Source organism: Sorex fumeus, unplaced genomic scaffold, assembly GCF_029834395.1.
Source record: "Sorex fumeus unplaced genomic scaffold, SorFum_2.1 ptg000095l, whole genome shotgun sequence".
In the NCBI taxonomy this organism is placed as follows: Eukaryota; Metazoa; Chordata; class Mammalia; order Eulipotyphla; family Soricidae; genus Sorex; species Sorex fumeus.
Window position 1 is genome coordinate 3,392,184 of NW_026606152.1, and position 15,090 is coordinate 3,407,273.

The window sequence follows — 15,090 nt, forward strand, 5'->3', positions numbered from 1 at the left end:
AGGAATGCAGCGGGCGGGCCCCTGCCTGCGGGGAGCGCCGGCCGCGTGCCAGGCAGCGGATGTGGCCGTGTCCAGCACCCAGCGCTGCCCAGGCCGGTCCCTGCCCCGCCGAGCCGGGAGCATGAATGGGGCAGGGAGGCCTGGCAAGGCTCCGCGCGGGCGGCGGGCGGCTGGTGGCACAGGTGACGCGGGGGCGGGCGGTGCGCGCTGGGCGCCGACCCTGCGGCCAGACGGCCTGAGACATCGGAATGAGCTTGTCACCACCTCGCGCCTGTCCTCTGGGCACTATGGGGAGGGCGGGCCCCTCGCCTCGCCTCGCCTCGCCATCCGCCCGCCTCCCCCTCACCAACCCCGGGACAGCCTGGCCGCTGCAGCCGGGGGCTGAGGTCAGCTTCCGGTCTGGGCAGCGGCGCCTGGACCAGCGTGGGGGCGGGGGGGGCGTCTCACTGCCCTGGCAGGTGGCAGGTCTACACCGCCCGGCCCTCCGAGCGGGAGGTCAGTGTCGGGGAGGGCTGGCCGAACTCAGGGGCTCCTGGAGGCGTCTGGCAGCGGCTCCGGGCTGGGGGCGTCCAGGCAGGGCAGAGGCCCAGGGCGGTTCGGCCGTGAGGCGCAGCCGAGCGGGGTCCCGGGCGTCCTGACGCCGCCCCGCGCCCCACCCCGGCGTCGGGGAGACCCCACGCGCCCCGCCCCCGCCGGGCCCGCCCCCCTCTGGCCCAGCCCCGGCCGCCGACGCGCTTTGAAAGTGACCCTGGGCTGGGCGGCCGCGGGGCGGCGGCGCCGGGCACCATGACAGAAGATGACCGAGGCGGCGCTGGTGGAGGGCCAGGTCAAGCTGCGGGACGGCAAGAAGGTGGGCGCGGGGGCGGGGGCGCGGGCGGCGGGGGGCGCGGGCGGGGCGCGGCCGCTCACGCCCCCTTTGTCCCGCAGTGGAAGAGTAGGTGGCTGGTGCTCCGCAAGCCGTCGCCCGTGGCAGGTGAGCGCGCGGGCCGCGGGCCGCGGGCCGCGGTTCCCGGGCCGGGGCGACGGGCGCGGTGTGGGGCGCGGGGTGTGGGTGCAGCCGGGGGCGCCGCCCGCGCAGGAAGCGAGCTCCGGGCGCCGGAGCGCGGCCAGCTCGCCCGAAATAGCCGGCGCTGCCGCCCGGGCGCGGGCTGTACCCGGAGAACAACAGCAGCAGGGCAGGAACGGGGAGACGGAGAGCGGGCCGCGGCTCCTGGCCCGAGCGCAGACCCCAGGGTCCGGCGCGAGCCTGGTTTCCTCACTGCTCCCTCGTGGGAGCCCCCCAAGCCCAAGAACAGGCGCCCGTGGGCGTGGCCCGGGTGCGCGGCTCCCCGTGCAGTTCGCGTCCGGGACCCTGCGGGCTTTGCGCGCCGTCGCGGCGGGGGTAGCGGGGGAGGGGTCACCTCGGCGGGACACAGTTGGGGCACAGTTGGAGGATCTGCAGCTGTCGAGGAGACAGGTGTCTGGAGCCCGCCCAGCGCCCCGGGGGCCGTGTGGGAAGCTGGGCTGAGGCTGGCGGCCGGCGCGGGGCCTCGTTCCGCCGCGGCCGCTGGCTCTGCTCCTCCCTCCCGGCGGCCAGACGGAGGTCTGCACCCATTCCCTTCCTGCCTGCGCCCCAGTTTCCCCTCCAGCCCTGGGAGTGGGGTGAATGCTGAAAGAAGGGCAGCGGCTGGCACCGCTGGGCAGGGCGGGGGAGGACACCGTGAGCAGAGACCTGGGGGCCTCCTGCAGAGTGGCCTCCCCACACTGTCCAGAGGGCATGTGGGTGCCGGCGCTGGCGGAGCACAGGAGGGACATGGCTGGGCAGGAGCCCTGTTACCAGCCCCCCAGCCCCAGGGCCAATCCCACACCTCTGGCGCCCTGCCCAGCTACTCCCCATGACTTGGGTGGTGGCAGAGCCATAACCTCGAGGACCTAAGGACTCCCCAGACGCTGGATGCTCTCCAAGAAAGAGGGTGCCCAAGAAAAGAGGAGGATGGGGGTCAGAGAGCTAGAACAGCGGGGAGGGCGTTTGCCTTGCACGTGGCCAACCTGGGCTCCATCCCCGGCATCCCACATGGTCCCCAAGTATACTGCCAGGAGCAATTCCTGAGGGCAGAGTCAGGAGTAACCCTTGAGCATCACCCAAAAAGCCGAAAAGAAAAGGAGTCTGCCTCCGCAGATGGCCTGGCTCTCCATACTAGTCTCGGTGGGGGGTCGGGGGGACTCACTGGGGGTTGGGGAATGGAGGCGCGCCCGGGCCCACAGGGGCAGGAGTGACCAAACTCCGGTGGGACCTCATCATCTGGCAAGATCCACCAGCCAGAACTCCAAGTTCTGGGGTGGCTAGGGGCAGGGAGCTCTGGGGTCAGAAGCCCCAACTCAGCCGATAGTCTGTGCGGCTGGTGGTGACAGGTCCCTCCAGGCCCTGTACCCAGCTCTCCGTCACCAAAGCCCCCCCGTGTAGGATTTGGTGCTCTCTCTCCCAAATTAACTTGTAGGGCTCCCAGGCCTGACCTGGCAACAGCTGGGCTCCAGAACGGGCCTCCTGCCCTAGTACCCGTCAGGGGTATCTCTGGTCAGAGCCACTGGAAGCTAGTGCCGGAGGCCACTCTAAGCCCCACTCAGGGGCGGTCCTGGTGCTGCTTGAGGCCACTGGGTGCCCAACTGCGGCTCCAGCGTGTCTGGGTCTGGGCTGTGACTGCCGCCCCCCTCCTCCAGCCGGGCCCCTCTTCCCAGTCAGCTCCAAGCACCTCCACAGTCATGCCTCTAGGGTGACTGAACCCCTCCGGACAGCAGGACCCCCTGACCCTCACGCTCTCTCTGTAGGCCCCAGGGTGCCCTGGTCTTAGGCAGTGCCCTGCTCCCCACTGCAGCGCTTATTCTAAAGCCCCTCTCTACTGCTGAGGCCTCAGCACCAACACGGCAGGGGCCCAGCTCCTGAGGCCACTGCCCTCGGCTGCCCTGCCCAGCACCGTCCCCACTGGCACAATGCTGTTTTCTGTGGTTCAGGCCTGATCAAGCATCCAGGTGCCCCTGCAGGCCATGTCACGAGTGGGCAGGTTGTTTCTAGGGGGGAGCAGCTCAATCTGCCCTCACATCACCCACACACGAGGGCTCGTTTACGGGCATGCATGGACAGGTGAGCAAGCATCTGTCTGTGGGGTTCCAGCGCATGGAGATGGGGTGGCCACTGTCGGGGGCACACAGTGGGTAGAGCTGCTCTGAGGCCCGTAACTGGAGCAGGAACCAGGCCTCACCCCCTGAGGAACAGGGCGCCTTCCGGGGGACCCCCATCTCCACAGGGGCTGAGTAGAGGCCTTGAGGTTCAGGGGTACCCAGCTCTAGACAGTCCCACGTTGAGGTCCCATGGGAAGGGCCTGTGGGCTCCTTGCGGGCCGTGTGGGGTTCTGTGGGGTCCAAGGAGCTGTGTACCAAGGGGAGGTTCTGGGGACACGGCGCAGGTGGAGGCGGACAGCAGCACCTCACCTGGGACAGCCAGGGAAGCGCTAAGGCTGACCACGTGCTGACTCGGCGCCAGGCTTGCCCCAGTTGCGTGCTGGGGGACCTGTGCAGGACCCCCACAATTTCCCCGCCTGTCCCAAGCAGGCTTGATGCTTGCCCCGCACACAAATGCGCCAGTTTCCGAGGGGAGCCCTGAGGCCGGGGCCTGAGCAGGGCAGTGGGAATAGGTGTCACCCTGGCTGTGGGAGGCGAGCCGAGGGGGAGATGCGCAGAGGCAGTGCGATCCTGAGACCCTCCCCCGCCGCAGGCTGGGGTGCTCAGGGCTCGGGTTCCTCATCTGGGGGTTGGCAGCTGCTCAGGGCCGAGAGATGCATGCATGTGCACTGGGCGTGCGGCATCATGGCGTGAGTATGCCGGGAGGGCATGGGGCACGCATGTCGGGGTGTGCGTCCAGGCATGCATATTGGGGCAGTGTGCGTGTGTGCATACGTGTGTGCGTGCGTGCGTGCGTGCGTCCGGGCATGCGCGCGTGCCTGTGTCTGGTGTGCCCGTGCGTGCGTGCATGGGGCAGTGTGCATCCATCGGGGCGTCCGTGCGTGCGTGCGCTCGCCTGAGCCCTATGTTCTGCAGATTGCCTGCAGCTTCTCGCCTACAAGGACCGCTCGGATCGCGCCAAGGGCCTGCGGGAGCGCAGCAGCGTCACGCTGGAAGCCATCTGCGGCCTGGAGCCGGGGCTGGCGTTCGAGGGCCTGGCCCACACGCTGGCCATCGTGTGCCTGCCGCAGGCTGTCATGCTGGGCTTCGACAGCCGCGAGGCCATGTGCGCCTGGGACGCCCGCATCCGTTACGCGCTCGGCGAGGGTGAGTACGGCGGGGTGCAGGGAGCCGAGCAAAGGGGCACTGGCGCCCGCCGCCCTGACCGCTGCGCCCTCCCCAGTACACAGATTCCCGGTGACGGTGGCGCCGGGCACCAAGCTGGAGAGCGGCCCAGCCACGCTGCATCTGTGCAACGACGCGCTGGCCCTGGCGCGGGACGTGCCGCCCGTCGTGGGGGGCCAGTGGAGGCTGTCAGACCTGCGGCGCTACGGCGCGGTGCCCGGCGGCTTCATCTTCGAGGGCGGGACCAGGTGTGGGTACTGTAAGTATGGGGGGGTGGGCAGGGAGGAGCCGGGCGTTCCTGTGGGGTTGGCCCAGCGGCTCCTTGTCCTGCAGAGCCGTGAACAGGCTGGTGTGGGCAGACCGTGGGTTCCCGGGCACACCCTAGGGTCGGGCAGCGGGGAGCGACCTGGGGGGGCAAGAGCCTGCTTCGGGGAGTGAGGGGCCCCCACACGGAGATGCTGCACAGAAGGTCGCTGCCAGGGTCCCCAGAGCGGGAGGGTGGCTCGGAGACACCCAGCGCTCGCCCTGGCGCTGCCCGTTCGTCATGTGTTGTTTATAGCGGGGACTGACCGTGCCCTCTGCGGCCAGCTGCCCTGGACCGGGATTAGGGGCCAGCTCTGTGCCGTGGCCCAGGGCGCCGACAGGGCGGGTTGGCCGGGCAGGTTGGCCAGGACGCCCCGCGCCCCACCTCGCTGTCTGGCCGCGTCTGGGGCCTTCCGGCCAACGCTGCGTCACTCCTGCTGGCTGCGGTCACAGCTGTGCAGCACCACGGCAGGCCCCGGTGGCCCAGTGTCTGGACTTGAGGCCACTTTCTGGCTTCCCTGCCCTGTTTTCTCATCTCTAAGCCATTTGGGGACATTGCAAGGGGGTGTGCTGGCAGCTGACCCCAGGTGGGGAGAAGGCAGGGGGATCTGCGCATGGGCTCCCACCTACCTCAGAAATCTGGGGGGCTGACAACAGCCAGCACCCAGGGCCGACTCATCCCTGCTCCGTCCCTTCCTGTGACTGGACCCCAACGCCCCCCTGAAAAGGAGCAGACCCCTGAGACTCCAGTCTCCCGGGAGGCCCCGCCTCCCCTCCTGAGACCCCCTCCGCCCCCCATAGATCCTGCCTCCCTCCCCACCAGACCCAACTCTGCCCCCAACTTCACTGCAGGGTGGGTCCTGCACCCCAGTCGCAGGCTCTGACTCCCCACCCAGTGCTCCCATGGAGGGGCCACAGTGGGTCCTCAGATTAAGAGCGTCACTGGGCTCCAGGCAGCCCCCAGTCATGTCTGAGAGAGGCCCAACCGTCAACCCCAGTGAGGAGACATATTTTCGGGGGTGTCCGTCCACCCCGGCAAGATGGGTGCCCCCTTCCCCTGCCGCGTGGGCGTGGCCAGGGCCCTTGCAGAGCAGCGGGGTGGGGGGCTCAGGGCGCGCTGGTCCGTGTCCCCAGGGGCTGGCGTGTTCTTCCTGTCGGCGGCCGAGGGCGAGCAGATCAGCTTCCTGTTCGACTGCATCGTGCGCGGGGTCTCGCCTAGCAGGGGCCCCTTCGGGCTGCGGCCGCTGCTCCCAGGTGTGTGCAGCCCCGGGCGGGGGGCCGGGGTGCCCAGAGTGGCCAAGGCCCCGCAGGGTCCTGCTGCGCCCAGTGCGGGGAGGGTGGTCCAGGCCCACAACCCCGCTCAGGTCCTTGCCCGCCGCAGCTGCTCCATCCCGGCACCCCTGGGCACCACAAGCTTTTGCTGGGTGCGGTGACGCCCCCTGCTGGTTCATCGGTGCATTGCAGCCGTTGGTGTGGGCTATGACCGCGGCTGGCCCAGGTGACAATCAGACTCCGGACTGTGGTCCTCACAGGGGCTCCTGCCCTGAGCCGGTGGGGCCTTCTCTGCACACCCTTTCTCAACCCCAGATGGGGAGGCGAGGGGCATGTGTGTGGGGTCAAGGGGAGTGTGCAGGGCCTGTGAGGGTGTCTGGCAAGCAGGATGTGAGCAGGGGGGGCCAGCCTGGCACTGGCGGGCCCCCGGCTCACCTCCTTCTCTGCAGATCCTGGCCCTGGGGTCCCTGGGGCCACGCCGGACCGTGTAGCCCAGGAGGCCCTGCGTCTGGAGAAGCGGCTGAGTCTCCTCTCGCACGCGGGCAGGCCTGGCAGCACAGGTGGGTGAAGCGGGTGGGTCTGTGAGCACAGCCAGGGTGCAAGGGGTGGGGTGTGAAGGAAGTGGTGTGGGCAGTGACACCGTGGTCCTCTGTCTCAGGGGATGACCGCAGCATGTCCAGCTCGTCCTCAGAGGCCAGCCACTCAGATGTCAGTGCCGGCAGTCGGCTTGCTGCGTGGCCAGAATCAGCCTCCGCCGGCACCTCGCAGGAGGGCGGCCAGGGCCCCGGGGAGGCTGCGCCGGGCGCCTCCCGGCCACCCCCCCAGCCACTGCGGCCGCGGCCACTGCAGGAGGTCGGCCGCCAGGGCTCCTCGGACAGCGGCATCGCCACGGGCAGCCATTCCTCCTGCTCGGGCAGCTTCTCGTCGTGTGCGGGCAGCAGCCTGGACATGTGGTGTGAGGCGGGGGAGCGGGGCTCCCAACTCAGCCTCCCACCCGAGCACAGCCTGTGTGCCTGCCCGCCCGCCGCCGAGTACCAGGTGCCTAGTGGGCTGCGGCCTCACTACGACACACCGCGCAGCCTGTACCAGGCCTCTGGGGACCAGAGCCGGGCTGGGCAGGGAGGCCCCGACGGAGACAACGCGGCCCGGGACTCAGGGTGTCCCCCTGGCTGGCTGGGCACCAGACGCCAGGGACAGGCCACAGAAGTGCTGCCAGCCACCCCGTCCGGCCCAGCCCTGGGCGAGCCGTGGGAGGTGGGGAGCCACCAAGCCGGGCCCCCCACAGCACTCTTTTCTACCTGTGCTGTGTGTGGAGGCCTCAAGGTAAACCCCCCTCCCTGACCACTGGGGCTGGGTTGACCCCCAGGACCACAGAGGGGTCAGTGCCCGGCTACGGGAGCCAGGTGCTGGTTCATGAAGCCAGTGTCCGCAGCTCAGGGGAGGGCTACCGTGATGGGGGGACATCATGTGGGTGGTCGTCTGGGCAGGCAGGCCAAGAGTCTGCTGTGGGAGAGCCCATGGCTGGAGGCCCCCGCTGCTCCCTGCACCTTCCGGGGGACAGCCAACTGTCCCTGTCACCCCCGCCCTTGCTGCACTGTCACTGTGGATGTGAGCTGGCCCAGCTGTGCGCATGGAGGCCAGGACCAGGGCAGGGTGGAGACTGAGGCTCAGGGTGTGACTGGGGCCCCCATCCCTGGCTCACCCATGCCAGCTTTGCCCTGGACCTGAAGGGCCCCAGGCCTGATGGCAGCTGTGGAACAGAGGCAGCGTGCAGAGCTGGAGCTCCGTGCTCTCGGCCGGCTGCCCGTACCCCCTGTCCAGGTTGAGTCGGGGAAGGGAGTGAATCCAAAGCAGTGCTCACTTGCCCACTGGGTGGAGGCCGCACGCTGGGGGTGTCTTGAGAACCATTGGGCCCGGCTGGTCGGGCCATGATCTTGGAACAGTGGCACTTGGCCCTCACCTTCCATCTGACCCCAGCTGCTGTGATACCCCCTCACTGGAAATAAAACCTTCTTTCTTAAGGCTCGTCCTTCTGCGTTCGGCCAGCCCTGCCTCTGGCTGGGACTCGGGCCTGCGACCATCTGAAACTGGTCTGGGCTCTGCGCTGTGCATGCACGTGTGCTTGGCATGTGCACATGACTGTGCACTGTGGTACATTCACTGTGGCATGGAACGCAGCCGTGAGCACGCAGGTTGTGTGAGCATATCATAATGTGTGCACTTGAGCACGGCATGCATGGACAGCACATGAACCAGTACATGACACGATGCTGTGCTGTAAACCGTGACTGGGAGCACATGTGGACATGTATTACCCATGTTATGTATCATACATGGCCACTAATACTGGATGTTATGTTTATGTGGCATGTGTATACACTAATCTGGACATCGGAGAGTGCTGTGTGTGATCTCTGCATGTATGTGGGTTGTATGATGCATGTGTATATAGTCTGCATATACATGGGTTACTGTGTGCATGCATGTCGGGCATCCCATGGATGTCTGACAGGACTTGTGTCATGAGGTGTTGTATGCATGTGTGATCTCTGCTTGTACATGGGTGTATGCCTGTCTGATGTGTGTGCATGTATGATCTGTGTATATGCATGTACACTTTTATGCTTGTGTGAATCTGTATGCATGCGGGGTATTGCATACTTACGCATGCATGGATTAGTGGATTTCTGTGGATGTGCATGCATGTACACATGCATGTACTGTATGTATGAGGTGAGTAGTGTGTACCTGAGATGCATGCATGCACGTACATGAACATGCTTATGTGACCTGCCTGCCTCCACATGGGCTGTGTGTGAGAGCTGGGGTGCTCCGGGCCCATCCGGGGCCCATCCGGGTGAGTGGACGCTGCCCTTCGGGCCAGGGTATTCCGGCTCCCATCAGGGTGGGGCCTGGGGTCCTGGCTTAGGTGCTGTTCCTGAGGTCTCACATGCCCTGCCCACTGTGGGGTGCAGGTTCCTCAAACTCCAAGGGCCAGGGCTGGCCGAGCTGGACAGAACCAAGGAAGTCCCCCCTCAGCCTCAGTTTCCTCTCCTATAGGTGGGAGGTGCCCCTGCACCTAGGGACACTGGGCTGCTGGGCCTCCCCCACCACCTCCCTCAGCAGGAGCCTCAGCTGGGGCTCAGCCACCCTGAGCGTGGGGTGCTCTGCCAGAGGGGCTGTCTGGCCACAGGAAGTGACCGCCGCATTGCCGGTTTGGCCCAAGCACCTCACTTGGGGGGTGCGGGACAGGCAGAGGTCAGACGTGCCCTGCCCCCACAGTGAACAGGGCCGTCTTGGGGGCTGTGGCTGGACCTGGCCGCAGGGGGTATCAGTGGGGGGGAGACAGGGTGAAGCCCCTGACCTCAGAGGGTGCAGGCGAGTGCGAATGGGGGGAGACTGATCCGTGTCCTCTTTGGTCTAGGGAGCAGCGGCCACACCCCTGGGGCCCCCTAAGGCGCAACTGGGTAGGTTCTGGAGTCCACGCTGCTGTTGCCGAAGGAGACAGCGGAAGGGAGCAGGTGGGGAGGCTGCCCGGCAGTCCCCCTCACACCTGTCTTCCTGCAGGAGGCCCCACCTATGTGAACATTCCGGCCAGCCCCACCGCCAGAACGCAGCCGCTCTACACGAGCCTGGAGCTGCGGGAGGCCCGGGCAGGGGTCCGAGGTGGGCGCGGGAACCAGGGCGCCTGACTGGGGGTTTGAGAGGGGCTTTGGGGTCCAAAGGGGGAAGTGGAGGCGCCCCGGGGGCCTGGCCAGGAGGCCGGACGCTCCGTGTGCTTTGCAGGGACCGGAGCCTCGTGCTACGCGCAGATCGACGCAGTGGCCACGGCGGCAGCGCATTGGGCTGGGGCGCGGCACGTGCAGGCCCGGGCGGAACAGAGGAAGGAGGCCCCACGCTGACCCGAAGACCAGGGTGCCGGGCCACCCCCCCCTCGATGTCTGGTGGCAGGGTCCCCAGGACCCACAGTGACCGTGTAAACAATCTAAACCTTGGGGTATCCCTGTAACTTCTCCCCTTCCTAATGCGAACGCCCTGAACCCCAACTCGAGAAGTCCCTATGGGATGAACCCGGGGATCCGGCACAGCCAGCACTCGTGGCCAAACTTGGGGGACTGCGGCCCAACAGACAGGACAGTCTGGAATGAAGGGGCCCTCCTGGGTGTCCTGTGGTCGTGGATGGAGTGGGCTCCCCTCCAGCCCTTCCAGCTCAGCGCCTCTCTGGGGGATGTGTCCGCTCAAAGGTGCCTGTCCAGGTCACTGGCTGCTGCTGGGCTGGGGATTTTGGCAGAAGCACCCCCAATGTCTCTAAGCCTGTGAGCTGCCCTACCTCACACAGCCACCAGCACTTCCCCCTTATCTTTACATTCCTTCTGGAAGTCTCCGTCCCCGTGGATCAGGTGCCCAGTGTCCCTTGGGGTGGGGGATCCTTCCTGTGGTCTGAGGGGCCAGAGACTCAGGACAAGCCTCCAGCCGATCTCCTCGGGTGTCCAGATGTGGATTCACAGCCTGGGCTCAACCCCGGGTCTGGGCAGGGTGGGCTCAGACACAGCTGCTTCTGGGGGGCAGACAGATGCACGGTTGTGCTGGATAGGACAGTGGACACCAGCTTCAGGCCCACAGTTGTGTATTTAGGGGATGTGAAGAGGTACACGCTGTCCTGGAGCCCCCGCGGAGAGCTCAGAGCTCGTTGTGGCCTCTGGAGATCCGGCCGGACAGGTCCTGGAAATGCTTCTTCACCTGTGGGGGGGGGGGGCACGGCCTCAGGCGGTGCAGAGCTAGGGCCGGGACACCTGCTCCCTCTTCCCCGTGACGAGGCTAATTTTAGAGCTGCTTGCCCACGCTGCAGGGGCTGCACCCCAAGGCGCCCTCCCCCAGGCAGGTGCGCAGCCCGCACACACTGCCACTCAGCACCCAGGAGGACCCGGTGGCCCCGCCCGCACCTTGTAGCCCAGCTCCTTGGTCCGCTCCTCCAGCTGCGCGTAGCGCTCCCGGTTCCGGCTGATGTGCTCGGGGTCGCCCAGCTTCTCCACGTGCCGCAGCTTCTGGTGCGACACCTCCAGCTGCTGCTGGTAGTGGTTGTGCTTCTCGATCTTGGCCTCGAAGTGCTTCAGCTCCTCCTGGAGGCACAGTGGCCGCACGTTCCCACCCGCCCACCACCGACCCGACCCGACCCGCACGGGCTCTGTGGGCTCCCGCGTGCCAGCGCCTGCAGGGCACAGCCGCTCCCTCCCGGGCCGGGGCTCAGGCTCCCTATGGTTTCTCCCCTGCCGGCAGGCACGTAGCAGGGCCTGGTATAACCACCCCAAACCACGGCCTTCAGCGGCCCAGGTCCCCAAGTCTGCACAAACGCGCAGCGCAGACCAGCTCCTCCTGGGGCTGAGGCAGGACCCGGGATGGGCAACTACTCTGGGGTGGAGTCAGAGTAGCAGTGGGGCGGAGCCAGGCGTCGTGGGGGCGGGGCCAGTCGCGGGGTGGGGGGGGGGGCGGGGGCACCAGCGCGGAGTCAGGGCTGCCAGCAGAGTCAGGGCTGCCAGCGGCGGGGCCAGCCGAGAGGGGTAGTCAGAGTCGGGGGGGGGGGGGGGGGGGGCGCGGCCCAGCTCACCCGGAAGGACTCCAGCTCCTTCGGGGAGAAGTTGGCGTTCTTGGCCAGGTCCCACAGGTCCATGACCCGGGGCTCCTCGAACTCTGGCAGGAGGAAGACCGCGCGCGCGCGTGGTGAGCACACGGGAGGGTGTGGCCGGCCCGCACCCGCGCCCTCCACTGCCCTGCCGCCCCGCGCCCCCGCTTCACCCGCTGCCTGGGCGCCATAGCCCTGCTGGCTGAGCCGCTGCAGCCGCTCCATGCCCAGGCCCAGCGCGCGCAGCCGCTCCTTCAGCGCCGCGTGCTGGCCTTGCAGCACCTTCTCGTCCAGGGTGGCGTCCGAGGGCTGGAGGGAGTTCTCGGGGGAGTCTGCGGGGAGCAGGCGGAGGTGTCAGCATGGGAGCGCGGGGCGGGGGGTTGGCCGCACCCCCTCCAAGGAGCCCAGGGCTGCACACCCTCAGTGCGGCTCAGCGTCTCCAGCAGCACGTTGTACTCCCGCATCTTCTCGCGGTGGTGCAGCAGCTCCCGCCACAGCTTGTCCAGCTCCGTGTCGGAGAACTTGCCTGAGATCTTCGCCTGGGTGGACAGACTGTCCTGTGGGCCTCTGCTCCTCCTGGGAACTCGGGCTCAGCACCGCCAGCGCCCTCACCTCCCTGCGCCTGGGGACACGTCCCCCAGCCCCCCCTCCCCCCACCCGCCGCGTCCAGTGGGGCTCTCAGGAGGGCCGGGTACCTGGTGCCACAGCTTCTCCAGCCGGGGGTCCTCGAGGCTGTCCTCCGGGGAGCTGTCGCTGATGGCGTTGCTTATCACCTCCTGGGCGCTCTTCCTTCCATCCAGCCCGTACTTGGCCACCAAAACTGGGGGACGAGAGGCATAGGACATTGTCCAGGTGCACACACCTCCCCTCTGCTCCCTGGTTTCTGGGACCTGTGTGGCCCACCGGGCCCTCGGGTCCACTAGGGTGGGCACCCAAGGCAGGCGTGGGGTTGTGTGTGTCAGCCAGCGGGTGGGGGTTGGTTCTGGCGCAGGTTCCGGCACCAGAGAGGACTGGCCAGAGAGGGTTGGCAGGACGGGAACCGGGAGGCACCCCCCTGGGGCGACCTCTGCAGGGACGCGGCCACACCCCCACCCACGCTGCCCCGCAGAGCCTGAGACCCCCGCGCAGCGGCACTCACCGCTGAGGCTCCGGAGCAGGGCCGCCTCCTTCTCGCCGGTGGCGTCCAGGCCCTCGGCCTTCAGCTTCTTCCAGCTGAACTCGTCACGCTCCTGCAGCTTCAGGTCGGCGTGCAGCTCGGACAGCCTCACGGGCGGCAGCTGCAGCTGCGGACAGGGACAGAGCCGTCTGTGCCACCGCGCCGGGAGGGCAGGGGCAGCAAGGGCCGAGACCGTGGGGGGGGAGGGGCGAGCCCTTTCTAGATAACCAAACCCAGATGCTTCCTGCTGCTCCTTCAAACCCAGCGGCGGCCTGTCCCTGCCTCCCGAGGGGGCGGCCCCCCAGGCCCCCTGAGATCGGGCTCACTCAGGGCGGGGCCAGGCGAGGGCCAGCCTCTATTCTCTCCCAAATCGGAGTCGGATTTTGCAAACACTTTGGCCTCGACTGACTCAGGAATGTGCGATCGGCCCGCGATGAAGCTGGGCTGGGGTCACAGCCTGGCCACGCCCAGCCCGGTAGCTCCGGGCGAGCCCCAGGGACACGGCTTGGGGCACGGCCTCCAAATGGGCCTCCCTTCCCCCCAGTCCCCGGCACACAGCGCTGGCCGGGGTCCTGTGTCCCGACAGGGCCGCCCCGCTGTCCAGAAGGCTGTTCGGCCACGGGGCTGGTCACTCCGAGAGGGAAGGCGCCGCGGAAGCCGGCCCGCGGGCTCCTGCATGCATCGCCCTCCCAGACCTCTCCCGCTGCAGGTGGGGGCCCACACTGCCTGGCTGCTGCCGGGGACCCCCTCCCCGCGCCGAGACCCCCGGCCCGGCCCCGCGCTACCCTCTGCGCCTTCTCCCAGAGCTGGTTGAGCTTCTCCATGCGGAACTCCTCCCGGGACGCGCGCGCCGGGGCCGGCCCGGGCTCGTTCTTCTCCCGCGAGTACTTGCCGCCGTGGGCCGCGGCGGGCGCGGGCGGCAGCAGCAGCGGCAGCAGCAGCAGCAGCAGCGGCGCCGGGGCCAGCGCGCGCACGGCCGACCGAGACCTCCGCAGCGCCATCTTCCCTCTGGCCTCCGGACCCCGCGCCGCCGCGAGCCCGCCCGGCCCGGGGCCCGCCCGCCCGCCGCTCTGCCTTCTGGGAGTTGTAGTCCCGGGCCACGCCGCCGGGCCGGGCGAGGCCGCCCGCGGACTACAAGTCCCAGGGAGCCGTGCGTGGAGCAGGGCGTTTCCTAGGCAACCGAGCCGCCGCCTCGTGACAGTCCTCGACAGTCCCTAGGTGGTGGTAGTGCGGAGCTGGTCGCGACCCGGCAGTGCCTGGAGGTGGGGCGGGAGCCACAGGGTGGAGGGGAGCCCGACCCTGCCCTGAGATACTGCGGGGGCTGGAGGGGCGCGGCAGAAACATCTGGAAGGTCACCCTGGGGCGGGGGTGGGGAGACATTCCAGGGCGTCGGGGCTGGTTGCCCTCCCCCGGGACCGGGCCCGGAGAGCGTGGTGCGAGGCCAGCAGATGGCCGATGCCGTTATCTCGGCCCCGCTGATGCGGTCCCTCTTGCCCGCGCTCCTGTGCGAGGCTCTGCGAGGGGCGCCGAGGGCACGTGACCCTGAGAGCCTCGAGCCCGGGACTTGCCCGACTGCGGGGCAAGGCAGGAGGGACGAGGGACGTGGGGGTGGCGGACAGCCCGTCGTTCTCTTAGGCCCTGGTTTGTGGAGATCGATTCAGACTCCAGGTGGGACTGAATGTGGGGGTGCGAGCAGGTGCCGCAGGGAGGGGTTCTGCGGTGGACCACCTGCCCTCGTGCTCCGCAGCGCTGCCTGGCCCCTCTCCCAGCAACCTCTGCTGGCGGGGTCCTGAGGTGTGACAGGGCAGACCCGGGTCAGGCGCTGTTTCCCTGCTGGGCCTCTGGCAGTGCCCTCAGGGCAGAGATTGTGGGGAGCAGCAGGAAGGGGTGCTTTCACTGGTGACGGAGCTCTGGGCGACCACCAGGGATGTCCTCTACCCTCTGACATCAGGAAGGCACTGGCCCACTCTTGGGTGAAGCTACATCTTCACCCAGGGGTGGTGGGTGGTGGCCTCCCCAACCCCCCACCCCCTGTGATGCGTCCCCAGAGTCCTGCAGCGCAGGCAGGAGTAGGGTCCCTGGGCAGAACTACACCTTCCCTGTCACTGTGTAGGCAGAGCCCAGGCACCTGGCCCCCGCGCACCCTGCACTGAGCCCCCTCCCACAGCACCCAAAGGTCCCAGACCCTCCCTCGATACCCACTGGAGCCCGGGACCAGCCGTGAGAAGTTCAAGATGTCTTAACCCTGTCTGGACCGTGGTCTAGGAGGGGCCGCCCCAGCCAGAGGTGCTCCTTGCCTAGGGTGCATCACCCTGCATTCCCCCTTAGGCCTGGTGCTTTAGTTTCGGGGTGAGGGTGCCTTTGAGGCTGGCCTGGGTCTGGCGCCCTCCCCTCCAGCTCTGTGCGTGTCTTCCTGCCC

The 15,090-nt window shown here is 68.1% G+C and overlaps 2 protein-coding genes across 3 annotated transcripts; one reads left to right on the plus strand and one right to left on the minus strand.

Annotated features, from left to right (window-relative positions):
• The first annotated feature begins 549 nt into the window (after positions 1-549).
• On the plus strand, positions 550-9,810 carry DOK7 (docking protein 7). 2 transcript variants are annotated; one of them, XM_056132845.1, is made up of 10 exons: positions 550-850; positions 928-973; positions 4,072-4,302; positions 4,379-4,579; positions 5,758-5,877; positions 6,345-6,455; positions 6,554-7,218; positions 9,320-9,362; positions 9,463-9,561; positions 9,682-9,810. In XM_056132845.1, exons 1-10 carry the CDS (start codon positions 797-799, stop codon positions 9,795-9,797), a joined length of 1,686 nt encoding a protein of 561 aa, XP_055988820.1. In that variant the 5' UTR covers positions 550-796; the 3' UTR covers positions 9,798-9,810. The 2 variants fall into 2 exon arrangements, with proteins under 2 accessions (XP_055988820.1, XP_055988821.1); XM_056132846.1 differs by lacking the exon at positions 5,758-5,877.
• A 701-nt stretch (positions 9,811-10,511) lies between these two features.
• LRPAP1 (LDL receptor related protein associated protein 1) lies at positions 10,512-13,687 on the minus strand. The gene is made up of 8 exons (XM_056132924.1): positions 13,457-13,687; positions 12,654-12,798; positions 12,211-12,335; positions 11,934-12,054; positions 11,689-11,847; positions 11,501-11,583; positions 10,839-11,015; positions 10,512-10,635 (listed from the first exon to the last, which is right to left on the minus strand). Exons 1-8 carry the CDS (start codon positions 13,670-13,672, stop codon positions 10,576-10,578), a joined length of 1,086 nt encoding a protein of 361 aa, XP_055988899.1. The 5' UTR covers positions 13,673-13,687; the 3' UTR covers positions 10,512-10,575.
• Between the last annotated feature and the right edge of the window lie 1,403 nt (positions 13,688-15,090).